The sequence below is a fragment of the Panulirus ornatus genome, chromosome 20 (assembly GCF_036320965.1).
Source record: "Panulirus ornatus isolate Po-2019 chromosome 20, ASM3632096v1, whole genome shotgun sequence".
Classification (NCBI taxonomy): domain Eukaryota; kingdom Metazoa; phylum Arthropoda; class Malacostraca; order Decapoda; family Palinuridae; genus Panulirus; species Panulirus ornatus.
The window spans coordinates 40,427,588-40,450,582 of NC_092243.1; the positions used below are offsets into that span (position 1 = coordinate 40,427,588).

Here is a 22,995-nt window from a genome sequence, read left to right on the forward strand (position 1 = left end):
TTTGTGAGGTAGCGCAAGGAAACAGACGAAAGAAATGGCCCAACCCACCCCCATACACATGTATATACATACGTCCACACACGCAAATATACATACCTACACAGCTTTCTATGGTTTACCCCAGACGCTTCACATGCCCTGATTCAACCCACTGACAGCACGTCAACCCCGGTATACCACATCGATCCAATTCACTCCATTCCTTGCCCTCCTTTCAACCTCCTGCATGTTCAGGCCCCGATCACTCAAAATCTTTTTCACTCCATCTTTCCACCTCCAATTTGGTCTCCCAATTCTCCTCATTCCCTCCACCTCCGACACATATATCCTCTTTGTCAATCTTTCCTCACTCATTCTCTCCATGTGCCCAAACCATTTCAAAACACCCTCTTCTGCTCTCTCAACCACGCTCTTTTTATTTCCACACATCTCTCTTACCCTTACGTTACTTACTCGATCAAACCACCTCACACCACATATTGTCCTCAAACATCTCATTTCCAGCACATCCATCCTCCTGCGCGCAACTCTATCCATAGCCCACGCCTCGCAACCATAAAACATTGTTGGGACCACTATTCCTCTAAACATACCCATTTTTGCTTTCCGAGATAATGTTCTCGACTTCCACACATTCTTCAAGGCTCCCAGAATTTTCGCCCCCTCCCCCACCCTATGATCCACTTCCGCTTCCATGGTTCCATCCACTGCCAGATCCACTCCCAGATATCTAAAACACTTTACTTCCTCCAGTTTTGCTCCATTCAAACTTACCTCCCAATTGACTTGACCCTCAACCCTACTGTACCTAATAACCTTGCTCTTATTCACATTTACTCTTAACTTTCTTCTTTCACACACTTTACCAAACTCAGTCACCAGCTTCTGCAGTTTCTCACATGAATCAGCCACCAGCGCTGTATCATCAGCGAACAACAACTGACTCACTTCCCAAGCTCTCTCATCCCCAACAGACTTCATACTTGCCCCTCTTTCCAAAACTCTTGCATTCACCTCCCTAACAACCCCATCCATAAACAAATTAAACAACCATGAAGACATCACACACCCCTGCCGTAAACCTACATTCACTGAGAACCAATCACTTTCCTCTCTTCCTACATGTACACATGCCTTACATCCTCGATAAAAACTTTTCACTGTTTCTAACAACTTACCTCCCACACCATATATTCTTAATACCTTCCACAGAGCATCTCTATCAACTCTATCATATGCCTTCTCCAGATCCATAAATGCTACATACAAATCCATTTGCTTTTCTAAGTATTTCTGAGTAATGTGGCAATTGAGGGAATAATTGGTATACATGGGGTGTTCAGTGTTGTAAATGGAAATGGTGAAGAGCTTGTAGATTTATGTGCTGAAAAAGGACTGGTGATTGGGAATATCTGGTTTAAAAAGCGAGATATACATAAGTATATGTATGTAAGTAGGAGAGATGGCCAGAGAGCGTTATTGGATTACGTGTTAATTGACAGGCGTGCGAAAGAGAGACTTTTGGATGTTAATGTGCTGAGAGGTGCAACTGGAGGGATGTCTGATCATTATCTTGTGGAGGCTAAGGTGAAGATTTGTATGGGTTTTCAGAAAAGTGGAGTGAATGTTGGGGTGAAGAGGGTGGTGAGAGTAAGTGAGCTTGGGAAGGAGACTTGTGTGAGGAAGTACCAGGAGAGACTGAGTACAGAATGGAAAAAGGTGAGAACAATGGAAGTAAGGGGAGTGGGGGAGGAATGGGATGTATTTAGGGAATCAGTGATGGATTGCGCAAAAGATGCTTGTGGCATGAGAAGAGTGGGAGGTGGGTTGATTAGAAAGGGTAGTGAGTGGTGGGATGAAGAAGTAAGATTATTAGTGAAAGAGAAGAGAGAGGCATTTGGACGATTTTTGCAAGGAAAAAATGAAACTGAGTGGGAGATGTATAAAAGAAAGAGACAGGAGGTCAAGAGAAAGGTGCAAGAGGTGAAAAAGAGGGCAAATGAGAGTTGGGGTGAGAGAGTATCATTAAATTTTAGGGAGAATAAAAAGATGTTCTGGAAGGAGGTAAATAAAGTGCATAAGACAGGGGAGCAAATGGGAACTTCAGTGAAGGGCGCAAATGGGGAGGTGATAACAAGTAGTGGTGATGTGAGAAGGAGATGGAGTGAGTATTTTGAAGGTTTGTTGAATGTGTTTGATGATAGAGTGGCAGATATAGGGCGTTTTGGTCGAGGTGGTGTGCAAAGTGAGAGGGTTAGGGAAAATGATTTGGTAAACAGAGAAGAGGTAGTAAAAGCTTTGCGGAAGATGAAAGCCGGCAAGGCAGCAGGTTTGGATGGTATTGCAGTGGAATTTATTAAAAAAGGGGGTGACTGTATTATTGACTGGTTGGTAAGGTTATTTAATGTATGTATGACTCATGGTGAGGTGCCTGAGGACTGGCGGAATGGGTGCATAGTGCCATTGTACAAAGGCAAAGGGGATAAGAGTGAGTGCTCAAATTACAGAGGTATAAGTTTGTTGAGTATTCCTGGTAAATTATATGGGAGGGTATTGATTGAGAGGGTGAAGGCATGTACAGAGCATCAGATTGGGGAAGAGCAGTGTGGTTTCAGAAGTGGTAGAGGATGTGTGGATCAGGTGTTTGCTTTGAAGAATATATATATATATATGTATATATATATATATATATATATATATATATATATATATATATATATATATATATATATATATATTTTTTTATACTCTGTCGCTGTCTCCCGCGTTTGCGAGGTAGCGCAAGGAAACAGACGAAAGAAATGGCCCAACCCCCCCCCCCCATACACATGTATATACATACGTCCACACACGCAAATATACATACCTACACAGCTTTCCATGGTTTACCCCAGACGCTTCACATGCCTTGATTCAATCCACTGACAGCACGTCAACCCCGGTATACCACATCGCTCCAATTCACTCTATTCCTTGCCCTCCTTTCACCCTCCTGCATGCTCAGGCCCCGATCACACAAAATCTTTTTCACTCCATCTTTCCACCTCCAATTTGGTCTCCCTCTTCTCCTCGTTCCCTCCACCTCCGACACATATATCCTCTTGGTCAATCTTTCCTCACTCATTCTCTCCATGTGCCCAAACCACTTCAAAACACCCTCTTCTGCTCTCTCAACCACGCTCTTTTTATTTCCACACATCTCTCTTACCCTTACGTTACTCACTCGATCAAACCACCTCACACCACACATTGTCCTCAAACATCTCATTTCCAGCACATCCATCCTCCTGCGCACAACTCTATCCATAGCCCACGCCTCGCAACCATACAACATTGTTGGAACCACTATTCCTTCAAACATACCCATTTTTGCTTTCCGAGATAATGTTCTCGACTTCCACACATTCTTCAAGGCCCCCAGAATTTTCGCCCCCTCCCCCACCCTATGATCCACTTCCGCTTCCATGGTTCCATCCGCTGCCAGATCCACTCCCAGATATCTAAAACACTTCACTTCCTCCAGTTTTTCTCCATTCAAACTCACCTCCCAATTGACTTGACCCTCAACCCTACTGTACCTAATAACCTTGCTCTTATTCACATTTACTCTTAACTTTCTTCTTCCACACACTTTACCAAACTCAGTCACCAGCTTCTGCAGTTTCTCACATGAATCAGCCACCAGTGCTGTATCATCAGCGAACAACAACTGACTCACTTCCCAAGCTCTCTCATCCCCAACAGACTTCATACTTGCCCCTCTTTCCAAAACTCTTGCATTTACCTCCCTAACAACCCCATCCATAAACAAATTATGGATGGGAGGGTATTGATTGAGAGGGTGAAGGCATGTACAGAGCATCAGATTGGGGAAGAGCAGTGTGGTTTCAGAAGTGGCAGAGGATGTGTGGATCAGGTGTTTGCTTTGAAGAATGTATGTGAGAAATACTTAGAAAAGCAAATGGATTTGTATGTAGCATTTATGGATCTGGAGAAGGTATATGATAGAGTTGATAGAGATGCTCTGTGGAAGGTATTAAGAATATATGGTGTGGGAGGAAAGTTGTTAGAAGCAGTGAAAAGTTTTTATCGAGGATGTAAGGCATGTGTACGTGTAGGAAGAGAGGAAAGTGATTGGTTCTCAGTGAATGTAGGTTTGCGGCAGGGGTGTGTGATGTCTCCATGGTTGTTTAATATATATATATATATATATATATATATTTTTTTGCTTTGTCGCTGTCTCCCGCGTTTGCGAGGTAGCGCAAGGAAACAGACGAAAGAAATGGCCCAACCCACCCCCATACACATGTATATACATACGTCCACACACGCAAATATACATACCTACACAGCTTTCCATGGTTTACCCCAGACGCTTCACATGCCCTGATTCAATCCACTGACAGCCTGTCAACCCCGGTATACCACATCGATCCAATTCACTCTATTCCTTGCCCTCCTTTCACCCTCCTGCATGTTCAGGCCCCGATCACACAAAATCTTTTTCACTCCATCTTTCCACCTCCAATTTGGTCTCCCACTTCTCCTCGTTCCCTCCACCTCCGACACATATATCCTCTTGGTCAATCTTTCCTCACTCATTCTCTCCATGTGCCCAAACCATTTCAAAACACCCTCTTCTGCTCTCTCAACCACGCTCTTTTTATTTCCACACATCTCTCTTACCCTTACGTTACTTACTCGATCAAACCACCTCACACCACACATTGTCCTCAAACATCTCATTTCCAGCACATCCATCCTCCTGCGCACAACTCTATCCATAGCCCACGCCTCGCAACCATACAACATTGTTGGAACCACTATTCCTTCAAACATACCCATTTTTGCTTTCCGAGATAATGTTCTCGACTTCCACACATTCTTCAAGGCTCCCAGAATTTTCGCCCCCTTCCCCACCCTATGATCCACTTCTGCTTCCATGGTTCCATCCGCTGCCAGATCCACTCCCAGATATCTAAAACACTTTACTTCCTCCAGTTTTTCTCCATTGAAACTTACCTCCCAATTGACTTGACCCTCAACCCTACTGTACCTAATAACCTTGCTCTTATTCACATTTACTCTTAACTTTCTTCTTTCACACACTTTACCAAACTCAGTCACCAGCTTCTGCAGTTTCTCACAAGAATCAGCCACCAGCGCTGTATCATCAGCGAACAACAATATATATATATATATATATATTTTTTTTTTTTTTTTGCTTTGTCGCTGTCTCTCGCGTTTGCGAGGTAGCGCAAGGAAACAGACGAAAGAAATGGCCCAACCCCACCCCCATACACATGTACATACACACGTCCACACACGCAAATATACATACCTACACAGCTTTCCATGGTTTACCCCAGACGCTTCACATGCCCTGATTCAATCCACTGACAGCACGTCAACCCCTGTATACCACATCGCTCCAATTCACTCTATTCCTTGCCCTCCTTTCACCCTCCTGCATGTTCAGGCCCCGATCACACAAAATCTTTTTCACTCCATCTTTCCACCTCCAATTTGGTCTCCCTCTTCTCCTCGTTCCCTCCACCTCCGACACATATATCCTCTTGGTCAATCTTTCCTCACTCATTCTCTCCATGTGCCCAAACCATTTCAAAACACCCTCTTCTGCTCTCTCAACCACGCTCTTTTTATTTCCACACATCTCTCTTACCCTTACGTTACTTACTCGATCAAACCACCTCACACCACATATTGTCCTCAAAATCTCATTTCCAGCACATCCACCCTCCTGCGCACTACTCTATCCATAGCCCATGCCTCGCAACCATACAACATTGTTGGAACCACTATTCCTTCGAACACAGCCATTTTTGCTTTCCGAGATAATGTTCTCGACTTCCAAACATTCTTCAAAGCTCCTAGGATTTTCGCCCCCTCCCCCACCCTATGATCCACTTCCGCTTCCATGGTTCCATCCGCTGCCAGATCCACTCCCAGATATCTAAAACACTTTACTTCCTTCAGTTTTTCTCCATTCAAACTTACCTACCAATTGACTTGACCCTCAACCCTACTGTACCTAATAACCTTGGTCTTATTCACATTTACTCTTAACTTTCTTCTTTCACACACTTTACCAAACTCAGTCACCAGCTTCTGCAGTTTCTCACATGAATCAGCCACCAGCGCTGTATCATCAGCGAACAACAACTGACTCACTTCCCAAGCTCTCTCATCCCCAACAGACTGCATACTTGCCCCTCTTTCCGAAACTCTTGCATTCACCTCCCTAACAACCCCATCCATAAACAAATTAAACAACTATGGAGACATCACACACCCCTGCCGCAAACCTACATTCAATGAGAACCAATCACTTTCCTCTCTTCCTACACTTACACATGCCTTACATCCTCGATAAAAACTTTTCACTGCTTTTAACAACTTGCCTCCCACACCATATATTCTTAATACCTTCCACAGAACATCTCTGTCAACTCTATCATATGCCTTCTCCAGATCCATAAATGCTACATACAAATCCATCTGCTTTTCTAAGCATTTCTCACATACATTCTTCAAAGCAAACACCTGATCCACACATCCTCTACCACTTCTGAAACCACACTGCTCTTCCCCAATCTGATGCTCTGTACATGCCTTCACCCTCTCAATCAATACCCTCCCATATAATTTCCCAGGAATACTCAACAAACTTATACCTCTGTAATTTGAGCACTCGCTCTTATCTCCTTTGCCTTTATACAATGGCACTATGTATGCATTCCGCCAATCCTCAGGCACCTCACCATGAATCATACATACATTAAATAACCTTACCAACCAGTCAACAATACAGTCACCCCCTTTTTTAATAAATTCCACTGCAATACCATCCAAACCTGCTGCCTTGCTGGCTTTCATCTTCCGCAAAGCTTTTACTGCCTCTTCTCTGTTTACCAAATCATTTTCCTTAACCCTCTCACTTTGCACACCACCTCGACTAAAACACCCTATATCTGCCACTCTATCATCAAACACATTCAACAAACCTTCAAAATACTTACTCCATCTCCTTCTCACATCACCACTACTTGTTATCACCTCCCCATTTGCCCCCTTCACTGAAGTTCGCATTTGCTCCCTTGTCTTACGCACTGTATTTACCTCCTTCCAAAACATCTTTTTATTCTCCCTAAAATTTAATGATATTCTCTCACCCCAACTCTCATTTGCCCTGTGTGTGTGTGTGTGTGTGTGTGTGTGTGAATGAATGAATCTTTGTCTGTTTCCTGGTGCTACTTGATGAGGGAAATGGCAATCCAGTATAACAAATATATAAATATATAAATTCATTTTTTTCAAACATGTTCGCCATTTCCCACATTAGCAAGGTAACGTTAAGAACAGAGGACTGAGCCAACGAGGGAAAATCCTCACTTGGCTCCCTTCTCATTTCCTTCTTTTGGAAAAGTAGAAACTGAAGGGGAGGATTTCCATGCTCCCTCCCCTTTTAGTTGACTTTTACGACACACAGGGAATACGTGGGAAGTATTCTTTCCACACTATTCACTATTTCAATTTCTCAAAGGGGAAACAGAAGAAGGAGTCAAGCGGGTAGTGCTCCTCCTCCTGAAAGACTCAGATTGGAGTGTCTGAATGTGTGTGGATGTAACCGAGATGAGAAGAAAGGAGAGATAGGTAGTATGTTTCAGGAAAGAAACCTGAATGTTCTGGCTTTAAGCAAAACAAAGCTCAAGGGTAAAGGAGAAGAATGGTTTGGAAAAGTCTTGGGAGTAAAGTCAGGGGTTGGTAAGAGGACAACAACTATGGAAGGAGTAGCATGTGGCTTGAGGAAAGTGGGAGGTGGGCAGATTAGAAAGATTAGAGAGGTGGGATGAATAAGCAAAGTTGCCAGTGAAAGAGAAGAGAGATGTTTGGATGATACTTACAAGGAAGGAATGCAAATGACTGGGAGATGTATAAAGGAAAGTGGCAGGAGGTCAAGAGGAAGGTGCAAGGGTTGAAAAAGAGGGGAAATGAGAGTTAGGGTGAGAGAGTATCATTAAACTTTAGAGAGAATAAAAAGATGTTTTGGAAGGAGGTAAATAACGTGCATAAGACAAGAGACCAAATGGGAACATCGGTGAAGGGGGCAAGGGAGAAGAAATAACAGGTAGTGATGAAGTGAGGAGATGGAGTGAGTATTCTGAGGGTTTGTTGAATGTGTTTGATGATCAAATGGCAGATGTAGGGTGTTTTAGTCGGGGTGGTGTGCGAAGTGAGAAGGTCAAGGAGAATGGTTTAGTTAAGAGAGAAGTAGTAAAAGCTTTGCAGAAGATGAAATTTGGCAAGGTGGAGGGTTTGGATGGTATTGCAGTAAAATTTATCAAGAATGTGAGGTTACTGTGTTGTTGATTGGTTGGTAAGGATATTCAGTGAATATATAGATCAGGGTGAAGTTCCTGAAGATTGGCAGTATGCATGCATAGTGCCATTGTACAAAGGCAAAGGGGATAGAGGTGCATGTTCTAACTACAGAAGCAAAAGTTTTCTAACTGTTCTTGGGAAATTGTATGGAAGCGTATTGATTGAGAAGGTGAAGGTATTAAAGAATGTCAGATTGGGGAGCAGTGTGGTTTCAGAAGAGGGAAAGGATGTGTGGATCAGGTGTTTGCTTTGAAGAATGTGTGTGAGAAATACTTATAAAAACTAATGGATGTGTTTGTAGCATTTATGGATCTGGAGAAAGCATATGATAGGGTTGATAGATATGCTTTGCAGAAGGTATTAAGAGTATATGGTGAGGGAGGTAAGCTGCTAGAAGCAGTGAAAAGTTTTTACCAAAGATGTAAGGCACGTGTATGAGTAGGAAGAATGGAAAGTGATTGGTTCCCAGTGAAGGGCGGCTTGCAGCAGGGGTGTAAGGTATCCCCATGGTTGTTTAATTTGTTTATCGATGAGGTGGTTAGGGAGGTAAATGCTAGGGTTTTGGAGAGAATGGCAAATGCAGTCTGTTGGGGATAAGAGGGCCTGGGAGGTGAGTCAGTGGTTGTTTGCCAATGATAAGCTCTGGTGGCTGATTCAAATTTGGAAAAGTGTGTGAAAGGAGAAAGTTGAGAGTAAATGTGAATAAGAGCAAGGTTATTAGGTTCAGTTGGGTTGAGGGACAAGTTAATAGGGATGTAAGTTTAAATGGGAAAAAATTGGAGGAAGTGAAGTGTTTTAGATATATGGGAGTGGATTTAGCAGCAAATGGAACCATGGAAGGAGAAGTGTCACAGGGTGAGGAAGGGGTCGAAGATTCTGGGAGTGATGAAGAATGTGTGGACAATGTTATCTCGGAGAGCAAAAAATGGGTATGTTTAAAGGAATAGTAATTCCAACAATATTATATGGTTGTGAGGCTTGTGCTATAGATAGGGTTGTATGGAGGAGGGTGGATGTGTTGGAAATGAAATGATTGAGGACAGTATGTGGTGTGAGGTGGTTTGATCGTGGAAGTAATGAAAGGGTATGAGAGATCTGTGGAAACAAAAATAAGTGTGGTTGAGTGAGCAGAAGAGGGTGTGTTGAAGTGGTTTGGACATATGGAGAGAATAAGTAAGGAACGGTTGAAAAAGAGGATGTATGTGTCAGAGATGGAGGGAACAAGGAGAAGCGGGAGACCAAATTGGAGGTGGAAGGATGGAGTGAAAAGGATTTTGAGCAATTGGGGTCTGAACATACGGGAGGGTGAGAGGCTTGCAAGGAATAAAGTGAACTGGAATGATGTGGTGTACTGGAGTCGATGTGCTGTCAATGGTCTGAACCAGGGCATGAGAAACATCTTGGGTAAACCATGGAAAGGTCTGTGGGGCCTGGACGTGGATAGGGAGCTGTGGTTTTGGTGCATTACATGACAGCTAGAGACTGAGTGTGAATGAATGTGGCCTTTTATGTCTGTTTTCCTGGTGCTACCTTGCTGAAGCTGGGAGTAGCACTGCTGTTTCCAGTATGGTAGGGGTAGCTCCAGGAATGGATGAAGGGCAAGCAAGTATGAATATGTACATGTGTACATATTCATACAAACTTTTTCAAGGTTTACTCCAGACGTTTCCCATGCCCTGGTTCAGTCCAGTGACAGCATGTTGACCCCAGTACACCACATCATTTCAATTCACTCTATTCCTTGCACGCCTCTCACCCTCCTGCATGTTCAGGCCACAATTGCTCAAAATCCTTTTTGCTCCCTCCTTCCACCTCCAGTTTGGTCTCCTGCTTTTCCTTGTTCCCTCCACCTCTGACGCATATATCCTCTTTGTCAACCTTCCCTCACTCATTCTCTCTTTATGTCCAAACCATTTCAACACCCTCTTCTGCTCTCTTAACCAAACTCTTTTTATCACACATGCCTCTAACCCTTTCATTACTTACTTGATCAAACCACCTAACACCACATATTGTCCTTAAACATTTCATTTTCAACACATCCAACCTCCTCCATACAACCTTATCTATAGCCCAAGCCTCACAACCATATTGTTGAAACTACCATTCTTTCAAACATACCCATTTTTACTCTCCAAGTTAAAATTATCTCTTTCCACACATTCATTATTGCTCCAAGAACCTTCGCCTCCTCCCCCAACCTATGACTCGCTTCCACTCCATGGTTCCAGTCACTGCCAAGTCCACTCCCAGGTATCTAAAACACTTCACTTCTGCCAATTTTTCTCCAAGGAAACTTACATCTCAATTAACTTGTCCCCCACCCCTGCTAAACCAAATAACCTTGCTTTTATTCACATTTATTCTCAAGTTTCTCCTCTTCCAAACTCAGTCACCAGCTACTGCAGATTTTCACTCGAATCAGCCACCAGTGCTGTATCAACGGCAAGCAACAACCTACTCATTTCCCAGGCCCTCTCATCCCCAACAAATTGCATTCTTGCCCCCTGTGTTTACCTCCCTCACCACTCTGTCCATAAACACATTAAACAACTATGATGATATCACACATCCCTGCCACAGACCAACCTTCACTGGGAACCAATCACTCCCCTCTCTTCCTACTCGTATACATGCCTTACACCCAATATTAAAACTTCTCATTGCATCTAGCAGCTTACCTCCCACATAATGTATTCTTAAGACCTTCCATGAAGCATCTCTACCAACCCTAACAAAAGCCTTCTCCAGATCCATAAATGCCACATACAAATCCATCTGTTTTCCTAACTATTTTTAACACACATTCTTCAAAGCAAATACCTAATCCACACATCCTCTACCACATCTGAAACCTCACTGCTCCTTCCCAATCTGATGCTCTGTACATAAATTCACCCTCTCATTCAATACCCTCCCATATAATTTTCCAGGTATACTCAACAAACTTGTGTCTCTGTAGTTTGAACACTCTCCTTCATCCCCTTTGCCTTTATACAATGGTACTATACATGCATTCCTCCAATCCTTAAGCACATCATCATGAGCCATACATAAAATTAATATCCTTACCAACCAATCAACAACACAGTCACCCCCTTTCTTAATAAATTCAGCTGCAATATCTCACTGCTTCCCCGATTTCACCTTTAGCAAGGCTTCACCACCTCTTCTCTTTTCACCAAACCACTCTCCCTGACTCTCTCACTTCCCATACCATCCTGACCTAAACTCTATCATCAAACACATTCAACAATCCTTCATAATAATCACTCCATCTCCTTCTCACTCCATCACTACCAGTTATCACTTCTCCTTTTACTCCCTTCACCAATGTCCCCATTTCTTCTCTTGTCTTCTGCGCATACCATCCTTCCAAAATATCTTTTTATTCTCCCTTAAGTTTAATGATACTCTCTCACCCCAATTCTCATTTGCCCTCATTTTTAACCCCTGCACCTTCCTCCTGACCTCTTGCCACTTTCTCTTATACAACTCCCAATCATTTGCATTCCTCCCTTGAAAGTACCAACCAAATGCCTTTCTTTTCTCTTTCACTAGCTACTTTACTTCTTCATCCCACCAATCACTACCCTTTTTTAATCTGCCTACCTCCCACCTTTCACATGCCACATGCGTCTCTTGCACATACTATCACTGCTTCCTTAAATACTTTTCATTTCTCACCTACTCCCCTAACTTCATTTGCCCTCACCTCTTAACAAACTACACTCAATCTCTCCTGGTATTTTTCCACACAAGTCTCCTTTCCAAGCTCACTTACTCTAACCACTTTCTTCTCCCCAACACTGTCTCCTCTTTTTTGAAAACCTCTACAGATCTTTAACCTCAACTCCACAAGATAGGGATCAGACATCCCACCAGCTGCCCTTCTCAGCACATTTACATCAAAAATTCTCTTTCACACACCTATCAATTAATTATTTATTTATTTTATTTATTTCATTTTGCTTTGTCGCTGTCTCCCGTGTTAGCGAGGTAGCGCAAGGAAACAGACGAAAGAATGGCCCAACCCGCCCACATACACATGTATATACATACACGTCCACACGCGCAAATATACATACCTATACATCTCAATGTACTCATATATATACACACACAGACATATACATATATATACACATGTACATAATTCATACTGTCTGCCTTTATTTATTCCCATCGCCACCTCGCCACACATGGAATAACAACCCCCTCCCCCCTCATGTGTGCGAGGTAGCGCTAGGAAAAGACAACAAAGGCCCCATTCGTTCACACTCAGTCTCTAGCTGTCATGTAATAATGCACCAAAACCACAGCTCCCTTTCCACATCCAGGCCCCATAGAACTTTCCATGGTTTACCCCAGATGCTTCACATGCCCTGGTTCAATCCATTGACATCACGTCGACCCCGGTATACCACATCGTTCCAATTCACTCTATTCCTTGCACACCTTTCACCCTCCTGCATGTTCAGGCCCCAATCACTCAAAATCTTTTTCACTCCATCTTTCCACCTAAAATTTGGTCTCCCACTTCTCCTCGTTCCCTCCACCTCTGACACATATGTGACCAAACCATTTCAAAACACCCTCTTCTGCTCTCTCAACCACGCTCTTTTTATTTCCACACATCTCTCTTACCCTTACATTACTTACTCGATCAAACCACCTCACACAACATATTGTCCTCAAACATCTCATTTCCAGCACATCCACCCTCCTGTGCACAACTCTATCCATAGCCCACGCCTCGCAACCATACAACATTGTTGGAACCACTATTCCTTCAAACATACTCATATCAATTAATATGAAATCTAATAATGCCTTCTGGGCATCTCTCCTACTTACATATGTATACTTGTGCATATCTTTCTTTTTGAACCAGGTATTCCCAGTTAGCAGTTTTTTCAGCACACAATTCCATAAGCTCTTCACCACTTCCATTCATAATACAGAATACCTCATGTGCAACAACTATACACTCACCTGCCACATTACTTACCCATCACCAGTACCTGGTCTCATGCACCAACACTCACTCACAACTACACACTCACTCAACTGCCCCCAAAACATCTACCTCTCATGGCCAGGTGCATAAGCACCACCCAGCTCTCACCATCCAATTTCAGTTTTACCAACATCAATCCAGAATTTATTTACACTCTATCACACACTCCCACAATTCCTGCTTCATGAGTAGTGCTACTCTTTCCTTAGCTCTTGTCCTCACACCAACCTCTTCTTTATTCCTAAGACATTTTCAAACCATTTTATTTTTCTCCTTTACCATTGAGCTTCATTTCACTTAGAGCCAGAACATCCACTTTTTTTTCCTCAAACATGCTGCTCATCTCTCCTTTCTTCTTATCTTGGTTACATCCACATATATTCAGACACCCAATCTGAGCCTTTGAGGAGGATGAGCAATCTCCACTTGACTCCTGTTTTCTGAGTAGGTGATTAGGTTCGATGAGGGCTTAATAAGTCTGTGATGGGGTCAACAGATTCCAGAGTTTGGGGATCCATGTTCAAGGCCCTGACATCCTCTAGGTAGTCAAAGAATTCAAACTAAAGATAATGGCTTAAACACAATCATCAAATCTTTCTCATACTGTCTGTACCTTCTCTGCCAACTGAAATCTCTTGGCATCATGTCAATTGAGCTCAAGAATGCCTATACCACCTTCATTCTTCCTAAGCTCACGTATGTCTCCCAACCTGGTTCTCCTCACTGACAGCTACATACATAGAGGGATCAGCTAGAAAGAGTGTAAAAAAGAGCATACAGAATCATTCTGGTCCTATCTTATATGACTAACCAATAGGCATTCATCTTCCTGAACCTGTCCATCCTTTCCAACCAACACCAGCAACTCACACTGAAATTGGCAATAAACTGCTAACACATCTCCATCACAGAGACCCCTTCCCAACTCCACAGCCTACAGTTCATCACCACCATCAACTTGTATTAGTCAGAGCTCATACAGACAGACATAAGAACAGTCCTATATCTACCATTGTGAATGTCATGAACAATCCAATAATGAGTGCATAGCTAAGCAAATAAACAGCATAATCTTTTGTTTGTTTGTTTATGTGGTATGTCAAGTACTGTACTACTGTAAAAATTAATCACAATATTCAACTAAGTTCATAATGTGTAAACCAGAGAATTTATTCTGTAAACTTTCCAGCATATCTGCTATCCTGAATGTGGATGAACCTCAGTCATATGCTGATCCGAAATGTGGAAATATCCAGCCCACCTTGTTTTAGGTTCTTTTACAATTACTTAACTAGTTACTATTATGACCTCCCAGTTCTTTAATATCTGTAATACCTCAACAATGCAGATTGAGCCAAATGGCAGCATAAATTAAATAAGCCATTATTCATTCATCATTTACTTACACACTATCTTGGTCCTCCCTTTCTCCTTCCAAACATCCTACCTTGCTCCTCCCTTCTTCCTTCGATAAACTCCACCTTGCTCCTCCCTCCCTCTACACCTTGCTTCTCCTTTCCTATTTCCCTATACCACACCTTGTTCCTTCCTTCACACATATCACCCTGCTCCTCCCTCCACAGTCACCACCTTTCTCCCACTGCATGCTACCTTATTCCTCCCTCCCTTTACACACATTTCAACTTGCTCCTCCCTTCAAATGCACCACCTTGTCCCTCCCTTTCTTCCTCCAAACACATAACCTTACCCCTTCCTCCTTCCCTTCACACACACAAACACAACCTTTCTCTTCATACACACACACACAAACTTCCTCCTACCTCTTTCATCCACACAAACTTGTTTCTTCCTCCCTCCTTCCAGATACATCACCTTACTCTTCCCTCTCTTCCTCCACCCACAACACCTTACCCCTCCCTCCCTCTACACACACATCACCTTGCCCCTCTCTTCCCCCCTCCACACACACACATCAATTTGCCCCTCCCTCCATCCACACCAACTTGTCTTTCCCTTCCCCCTGAACCCTCCCTTCACATACATACAGCTCTTGCCCCTCTCTTTCTCCCTCCACACATATCACCTTGCCGCTCCCTCCCTCCACAACAAAAGTCTTTCTCCTCTGTCCATCCACAAACATCCCCTTGCCTCTCCCTTCCTCCACACATACAACCTATCTCTTTCCCTTGCCTGGCCTCATCAAACTGCTTCTCCCTTCCTCCCTCCACACACACCACTATGCCCTCCCTTCCATTCACATTTTCCTAAATCATTTTTCATAGCACTATACTTTTGTCATAAATGGTGTTTCTTCTCAACCCTTCTTCCTAGTGGCAGTTGAACCAGAGGGAGACATGGGTGGGAAGGTGCCCTTTACTTTATTAACCTGGGTGTAATTCATTATAATAAATGGATCATTAGTTATCTGTCCTTCCCATTTACTTCCATGTAGTTATGAGAGCCAAACCTACTTGCATATACTGTAGCATAGTCTTCAAAAGTTGCTGTTTGATTTGCTAACTTAAAAGTATTGCGCTGACTGATACAGGTATTTGATAAGTAAATCTGTAAGCATTCTTACAACTCAAAGCACAATGCCATCCTGGTTTGCTACTTTTCTGCTGCATATACCCTTATGTTCAGGGCTGATTGAGGATGGACTAAAAGACACATTCTACTATAATTATCTGTAAATTAGGCCTGGTATAAAAAAAAAATGTGCATTCTTCATCAAAGACTGAATTTCAGTTAGTGCAGTGTTATATATTAAGTAGGCTGGTCACTGAGATGCTGAAGATCCTAAACTAAGTTTAGCTTTCGTGTTTTTGAAAATTTACCATCCAAAAGACAAAAGACACAGTAAAAGAATATATAATTTAGCTATGAGTTTCAAACAGCAACCCACTCTCATTGCGATCATTATTAACAAGCTTCATGCACTTAACTTCAATTTACTGTAAGTACCATACAATCATACATGACTCTGAAAATGTTCCTAAACTTGAATAGGTGATTTTTCATGGATGTCTGCCACCAGAGTCACTCATTTACACATAAAGTGTCAGACCTAGTAATATTTTTTTGATTAAGTGACATCCAGTAAAGAAAGTTGCCCATACCTGCTTCATGTTGACCAGCTGACCTTCCAAGGCATCAATGTCATCAAGTAACTTGAAGCACTTCTTGCACACAATACTGGAGTGAACAATGGCAGCGTTCAGTTCCTGGTTTATTATGGAGCCAAGGACACTGTGGATCTGCATCTTACCAAAGGAAGTAGTTACCTGTTCAAGCAGATTAGGTAATTATGTTCAGTTTGAACATTCTCATGAAATAGCTGAACTTGTAAATAACAAGTATTATATCTGATTATATTCCAAATAATTATTATTCAAAACATAAGGAAAGCTACACATAAATAATCATGATGCCCATGTACATATTCAACATCACTGACATTCTGCTAAAATTTAAAATGTTGGAGGCAGTTAGCAAAGTGCAAGATCAAAAGTTTATAAAATGGATAAAGATGCAAATACACCCATTTACATTTTTTTATTTATTTATTTATTCATTTATTTTATCATAATTGCTGTTTCCCGCATCAGTGAGGTAGGGCACGGAAATGAACTAGGAATGGCCCAACCCCCACATACACATGTACATAAACGCCCATACACACACATTATTCATTTATTTTGCTTTGTTGCTGTCTCCCACGTTAGCAAGGTAGCACAAGGAAACAGACGAAAGAATGGCCCAACCCACCCACATACACATGTATATACATACATGTCCACACACACAAATATACATACCTATACATCTCAACGTATACATATATATATACACACAGACATTTACATATATACACATGTACATGATTCATAGTCTGCCCTTATTCATTCCCGTCGCCATCCTGCCACACATGAAATGAAAACCCCCTCCCCCGCATCTGTGCGAGGTAGTGCTAGGGAAAAGACAACAAAGGCCACATTCGTTCACACTCAGTCTCTAGCTGTCATGTATAATGCACTGAAACCACAGCTCCCTTTCCACATCCAGGCCCACAAAACTTTCCATGGTTTACACCAGACACTTCACATGCCCTGGTTCAATCCATCTTTCCACCTCCAATTTGGTTTCCCACTTCTCATTCCCTCCACCTCTGACACATATATCCTCTTTGTCAATCTTTCCTCACTCATTCTCTCCATGTGACCAAACCATTTCAAAACACCCTCTTCTGCTCTCTCAACCACACTCTTTTTATTATCACACATCTCTCTTACCCTTTCATTACTTACTCGATCAAACCACTTCACACCACATATTGTCCTCAAACATCTCATTTCCAGCACATCCACCCTCCTCTGCACAACTCTATATACAGCCCATGCCTCACAACTATATAACATTGTTGGAACCACTATTCCTTCAAACATACCCATTTTTGCCTTCCAAGATAACGTTCTTGATTTCCACACATTTTTCAATGCTCCCAGAACTTTCGCCCCCTCCCCCACCCTATGATTCACTTCCTCTTCCATGGTTCCATCTGCTGCCAAATCCACTCCCAGATATCTAAAATACTTCACTTCCTCCAGTTTTTCTCCATTCAAACTTACCTCCCAACTGACTTGTCCCTCAACCCTACTGTACCTAATAACCTTGCTCTTATTCACATTTACTCTCAGCTTTCTTCTTTCACACACTTTACCAAACTCAGTCACCAGCTTCTGCAGTTTCTCACCCAAATCAGCCACCAGCACTGTATCATCAGTGAACAACAACTGACTCACTTCCCAAGCTCTCTTATCCACAACAGACTGCATACTTGCCACTCTTCCCACTCTCCAAAACTCTTTCATTCACCTCCCTAACAACTCCATCCATAAACAAATTTAACAACCATGGAGACATCACGCACACCTGCCGCAAACCAACATTCACTGAGAACCAATCACTTTCCTCTCTTCCTACACATACACATGCCTTACATCCTCGATAAAAACTTTTCACTGCTTTTAACAACTTACCTCCCACACCATATATTCTTAATACCTTTCACAGAGCATCTCTATCAACTCTATCATATGCCTTCTCCAGATCCATAAATGCTACATACAAATCCCTATGCTTTTCCAAGTATTTCTCACCTACATTTTTCAAAGCAAACACCTGATCCACACATCCTCTACATACGAAAACATACATATACATATATACACATGTACATATTCATACTTACTACCTCCATCCATTCCTGTTGCCACCCAGCCGCACAGGAAACAGCAAACCCCCCCCTCCAGCGAGGTAGCTTCAGGAAAAGACAAAAAGGCCACATTCGTTCACACTCCGTCTCTAACTGTCATGTTTAATGCACCGAAACCACAGCTCCCTTTCCACATCCATGCCCAATGGACCTTTCCATGATCTACCTCAGATGCTTCACATGCCCTGGTTCAATCCATTGAGAGCAAACTGACCCTAGTACACCACATCATTCCAGTTCACTCTATTCCTTACATTCCTGTCTGTTCAGGCCCCAATCGCTCAAAATTTTTTTCACTCCATCCTTCCACCTCCAGTTTGGTCTCCCGCTTCTCCTAGTTCCTTTCACCTCTGACATATATCCTCCTTGTCAATCTTTCCTCACTCATTCTCTCCATGTGTCCAAACCATTTCAACACACCCTCTTCTACTCTCTAAAACACACTCTCTTTATTACCACACATCCCTCTTACCCTTTCAACTTACTCGATCAAACCACCTCACACCAATATTGTCATCAAACATTTCATTTCCAACACATCCACCCTCCCCCACACAGCCCTAACCATAGTCCATACCTCGCAACCATATAACATTGTTTCTTTTTACATCATTAATAAAAAGCTCCTACATAACACAAGTTCATACAATCAGCCCTGAACAGCTAAAAATTATCTTTTTAACCTAGTCTCTGCCTTTCAATGAGACAAGGGCATGTATGGAATCTAGCTTAAAACATTCTTCCACCAGCTCTAAGTAGATTTCTGAAGTAAACTTCCCCACCTTTAATTCAATCCTCTCACGAAACAAATGAAAATTAAGTGACAGTGCTACAATCATGCTAAATGTACACACACCATAAGTGTGTGTGTTTGTGTGAGTGTGCATACATACTTAGGAATGTAAAAGGTTAAAAAGATGGGGCAACACAAGTGAAAAACTCTCCCTTTAAAAGATAAACAGTAATCACAAAAAGAAAAAAAAAGTACATATATATAATGTGTTCTTGGGGTGGTGTAAAATTTTTTAAAAACAATGCTGTAATCATCAATTAAGCCATAACTGTCTTGCTTAACTAGCTCTGACTTCATGCTGCCAAAACTGAAATAGCAGTCTGGTCATTTTGCAACATAAAAGACACAGAATATTTTGTTAAAATATGTTCAAAACATAAACTCTGGTTTGACCTAAACAGTTCCATAACTAACTCTGAAGCTCCTGTACTCAAACATGCAATACAATTCCTAGAACTAACTAATCTACAACAAAGCCAAACACACAGAAGAGCTTTAGATTCAATCACTCCACTCCACACAAACCTCACACAATTCATACAGAATGGCTTCAACTAACTCAACCCCTCCCGCCTGCACAACACTAATGGCAACAAATAAAACATTCAATATCATCCATAAAACCATTGTAACACAAAATATTCTTGTCACTATCCTCCACAAAAATGACAAAGAAGGGCTAACTAATTTCATAGCAAGTCAACACAAAGACTTTAAAATATTTAAGCTCTACAGTGGGATAGTCCATGGGGCAGCTCTTTCTACAAGATCCCCTGTCATCTCCTGCAAACCACAGCAAAAGTCTTTTCATATGCAGATGGCCTAACAATCACATCACAGCACCAGGACGCTACTCAAATAACAACATGCAACACTACATCATGCAATTAGAAAATTGGCTCATTCAAACAATGTTTGCATCTCCACAGAAATCACCCTTTTAATCCCACGGGGACATACATACAAAAAGCATCCTCCCATGAACCTGAAAGGTCAACTAATCCCATACAAGTAACACCAACAATAATAGGCATCATAAATGAGACACATAAAATTCACTACCCACTCACAAACATCAACACAAAGACTATAACCAAACTAAACACCCCAGAACAATTACTTGCACCAGTTCTGGACAAAAAAAGGATCCCTTAGTATTCTCTTCAAATAATTCATCTTCTACACATCACCTGCTTGGTCTTCCACCCTGTGTGTTTGCCTGCCCTTGCACAGAGTGCAGTCTTGAAGAAACAGGAGCTCCACAAAGGAGTCTTGGCAGCATTGTATAATAATAATAACGATAATAATAGATACAAGAGACAGATACAGTATAGATATGTATACAGAAATATATATATGAATATACATGCATATATAGGTTTTTCAGTATCATGTTCTACCTTTTCTGAGAATACTTCCATGCCACCTTTAGCAAACATGCCAAGGTGGACATTACAGATGAGGCAGTGGGGAGTTGCTGATCCTCCGGTTCTGCTAATTTTAGGAATAGCTTGTGGAATCTGTGGTAGGGGTGGGGGCTGAAGCTGCTGGGGTATTGGCTGTGGCTGTGGTTGTTGAGTTTGTGGCTGATGTGGTGGTGGTGGTTGCTGTGGATGTTGCTGTTGTTGTTGCTGCTGTTGCTGATGAGCTTGCAGTTGATGCTGTTGTTGTAGCTGCTGTTGCTGAATTTGCTGCATTTGTTGCAGGCCAAATGGCTGCCATTTTGGCAGTATCTGCTGTCGATTGTTCCAATCCATCTGTAAAATAATAAACTATCTTACTATTTAGAAGGAGACTTGTGTGAGGAAGTACCAGGAGAAAATGAGTACAGAATGGGAAAAGGTGAGAACAAAGGACATAAGGGGAGTGGGGGAGGAATGGGATGTATTTAGGGAAGCAGTGATGGCTTGGGGAGTGGGGGAGGAATGGGATGTATTTAGGGAAGCAGTGATGGCTTGCACAAAAGATGCTTGTGGCATGAGAAGAATGGGAGGTGGGCAGATTAGAAAGGGTAGTGAGTGGTGGGATGAAGAAGTAAGATTGTTAGTGAAAGACAAGAGAGAGGCATTTGGACGATTTTTGCAGGGAAATAATGCAAATGACTACGAGATGTATAAAAGAAAGAGTCAGGAGGTCGGGAGAAAGATGCTAGAGGTGAAAAAGAGGGCAAATGAGAGTTGGGGCAAAGGGGATAAAAGTGAGTGCTCAGATTACAGAGGTATAAGTTTGTTGAGTATTCCTGGGAAATTATATGGGAGGGTATTGATTGACTGGGCACATAGAGAGAATGAGTGAGGAAAGATTGACCAAGAGGATATATGTGTCGGAGGTGGAGGGAACGAGGAGAAGTGGGAGACCAAATTGGAGGTGGAAAGATGGAGTGAAAAAGATTTTGTGTGATCAGGGCCTGAACATGCAGGAGGGTGAAAGGAGGGCAAGGAATAGAGTGAATTGGATCGATGTGGTATACCGGGGTTGACGTGCTGTCAGTGGATTGAATCAGGGCGTGTGGGGCGTCTGGGGTAAACCATGGAAAGCTGTGTAGGTATGTATATTTGTGTGTGTGGACGTATGTATATACATGTGTATGGGGGTGGGTTGGGCCATTTCTTTCGTCTGTTTCCTTGCGCTACCTCGCAAACGCGGGAGACAGCGACAAAGCAAAAAAAAAAAAAAAAAAAAAAAAAATTGATTGAGAGGGTGAAGGTATGTACAGAGCATCAGATTAGGGAAGAGAAGTGTGGTTTCAGAAGTGGTAGAGGATGTGTGGATCAGGTGTTTGCTTTGAAGAATGTATGTGAGAAATACTTAGAAAAGCAAATGGATTTGTATGTAGCATTTATGGATCTCGAGAAGGCATAAGATAGAGTTGATAGAGATGCTCTGTGGAAGGTATTAAGAATATATGGTGTGGGAGGCAAGTTGTTAGAGGCAGTGAAAAGTTTTTATCGAGGATGTAAGGCATGTGTACGTGTAGGAAGAGAGGAAAGTGATTGGTTCTCACTGAATGTAGGTCTGCGGCAGGGGTGTGTGATGTCTCCATGGTTGTTTAATTTGTTTATGGATGGGGTTGTTAGGGAGGTGAATGCAAGAGTTTTGGAAAGAGGGGCAAGTATGCAGTCTGTTGTGGATGAGAGAGCTTGGGAAGTGAGTCAGTTGTTGTTCGCTGATGATAGAGCACTGGTGGCTGATTCGTGTGAGAAACTGCAGAAGCTGGTGACTGAGTTTGGTAAAGTGTGTGAAAGAAGAAAGCTGAGAGTAAATGTGAATAAGAGCAAGGATATTAGGTACAGTAGGGTTGAGGGACAAGTCAATTGGGAAGTAAGTTTGAATGGAGAAAAACTGTAGGAAGTGAAGTGTTTTAGATATCTGGGAGTGGATTTGGCAGCAGATGGAACCATGGAAGAGGAAGTAAATCATAGGGTGGGGGTTGGGGGCAAAAGTTCTGGGAGCGTTGAAGAATGTGTGGAAGTTGAGAACATTATCTTGGAAAGCAAAAATGGGTATGTTTGAAGGAATAGTGGTTCCAACAATGTTATATGG

General features: G+C 42.3%; 1 protein-coding gene across 2 annotated transcripts in view; it reads right to left on the minus strand.

Annotated features, from left to right (window-relative positions):
* LOC139755961 (uncharacterized) overlaps positions 1-22,995 on the minus strand; it is a 98,476-nt gene that overhangs the window by 69,384 nt on the left and 6,097 nt on the right. For both annotated transcript variants that reach the window (XM_071674796.1, XM_071674797.1), the window contains exons 2-3: positions 20,853-21,209; positions 16,504-16,668 (exon numbers count right to left, since the gene is read on the minus strand). In XM_071674796.1, coding sequence (XP_071530897.1) covers positions 16,504-16,668; positions 20,853-21,209 — 522 coding nt within the window. The remainder of the gene's footprint in view (positions 1-16,503; positions 16,669-20,852; positions 21,210-22,995) is intronic.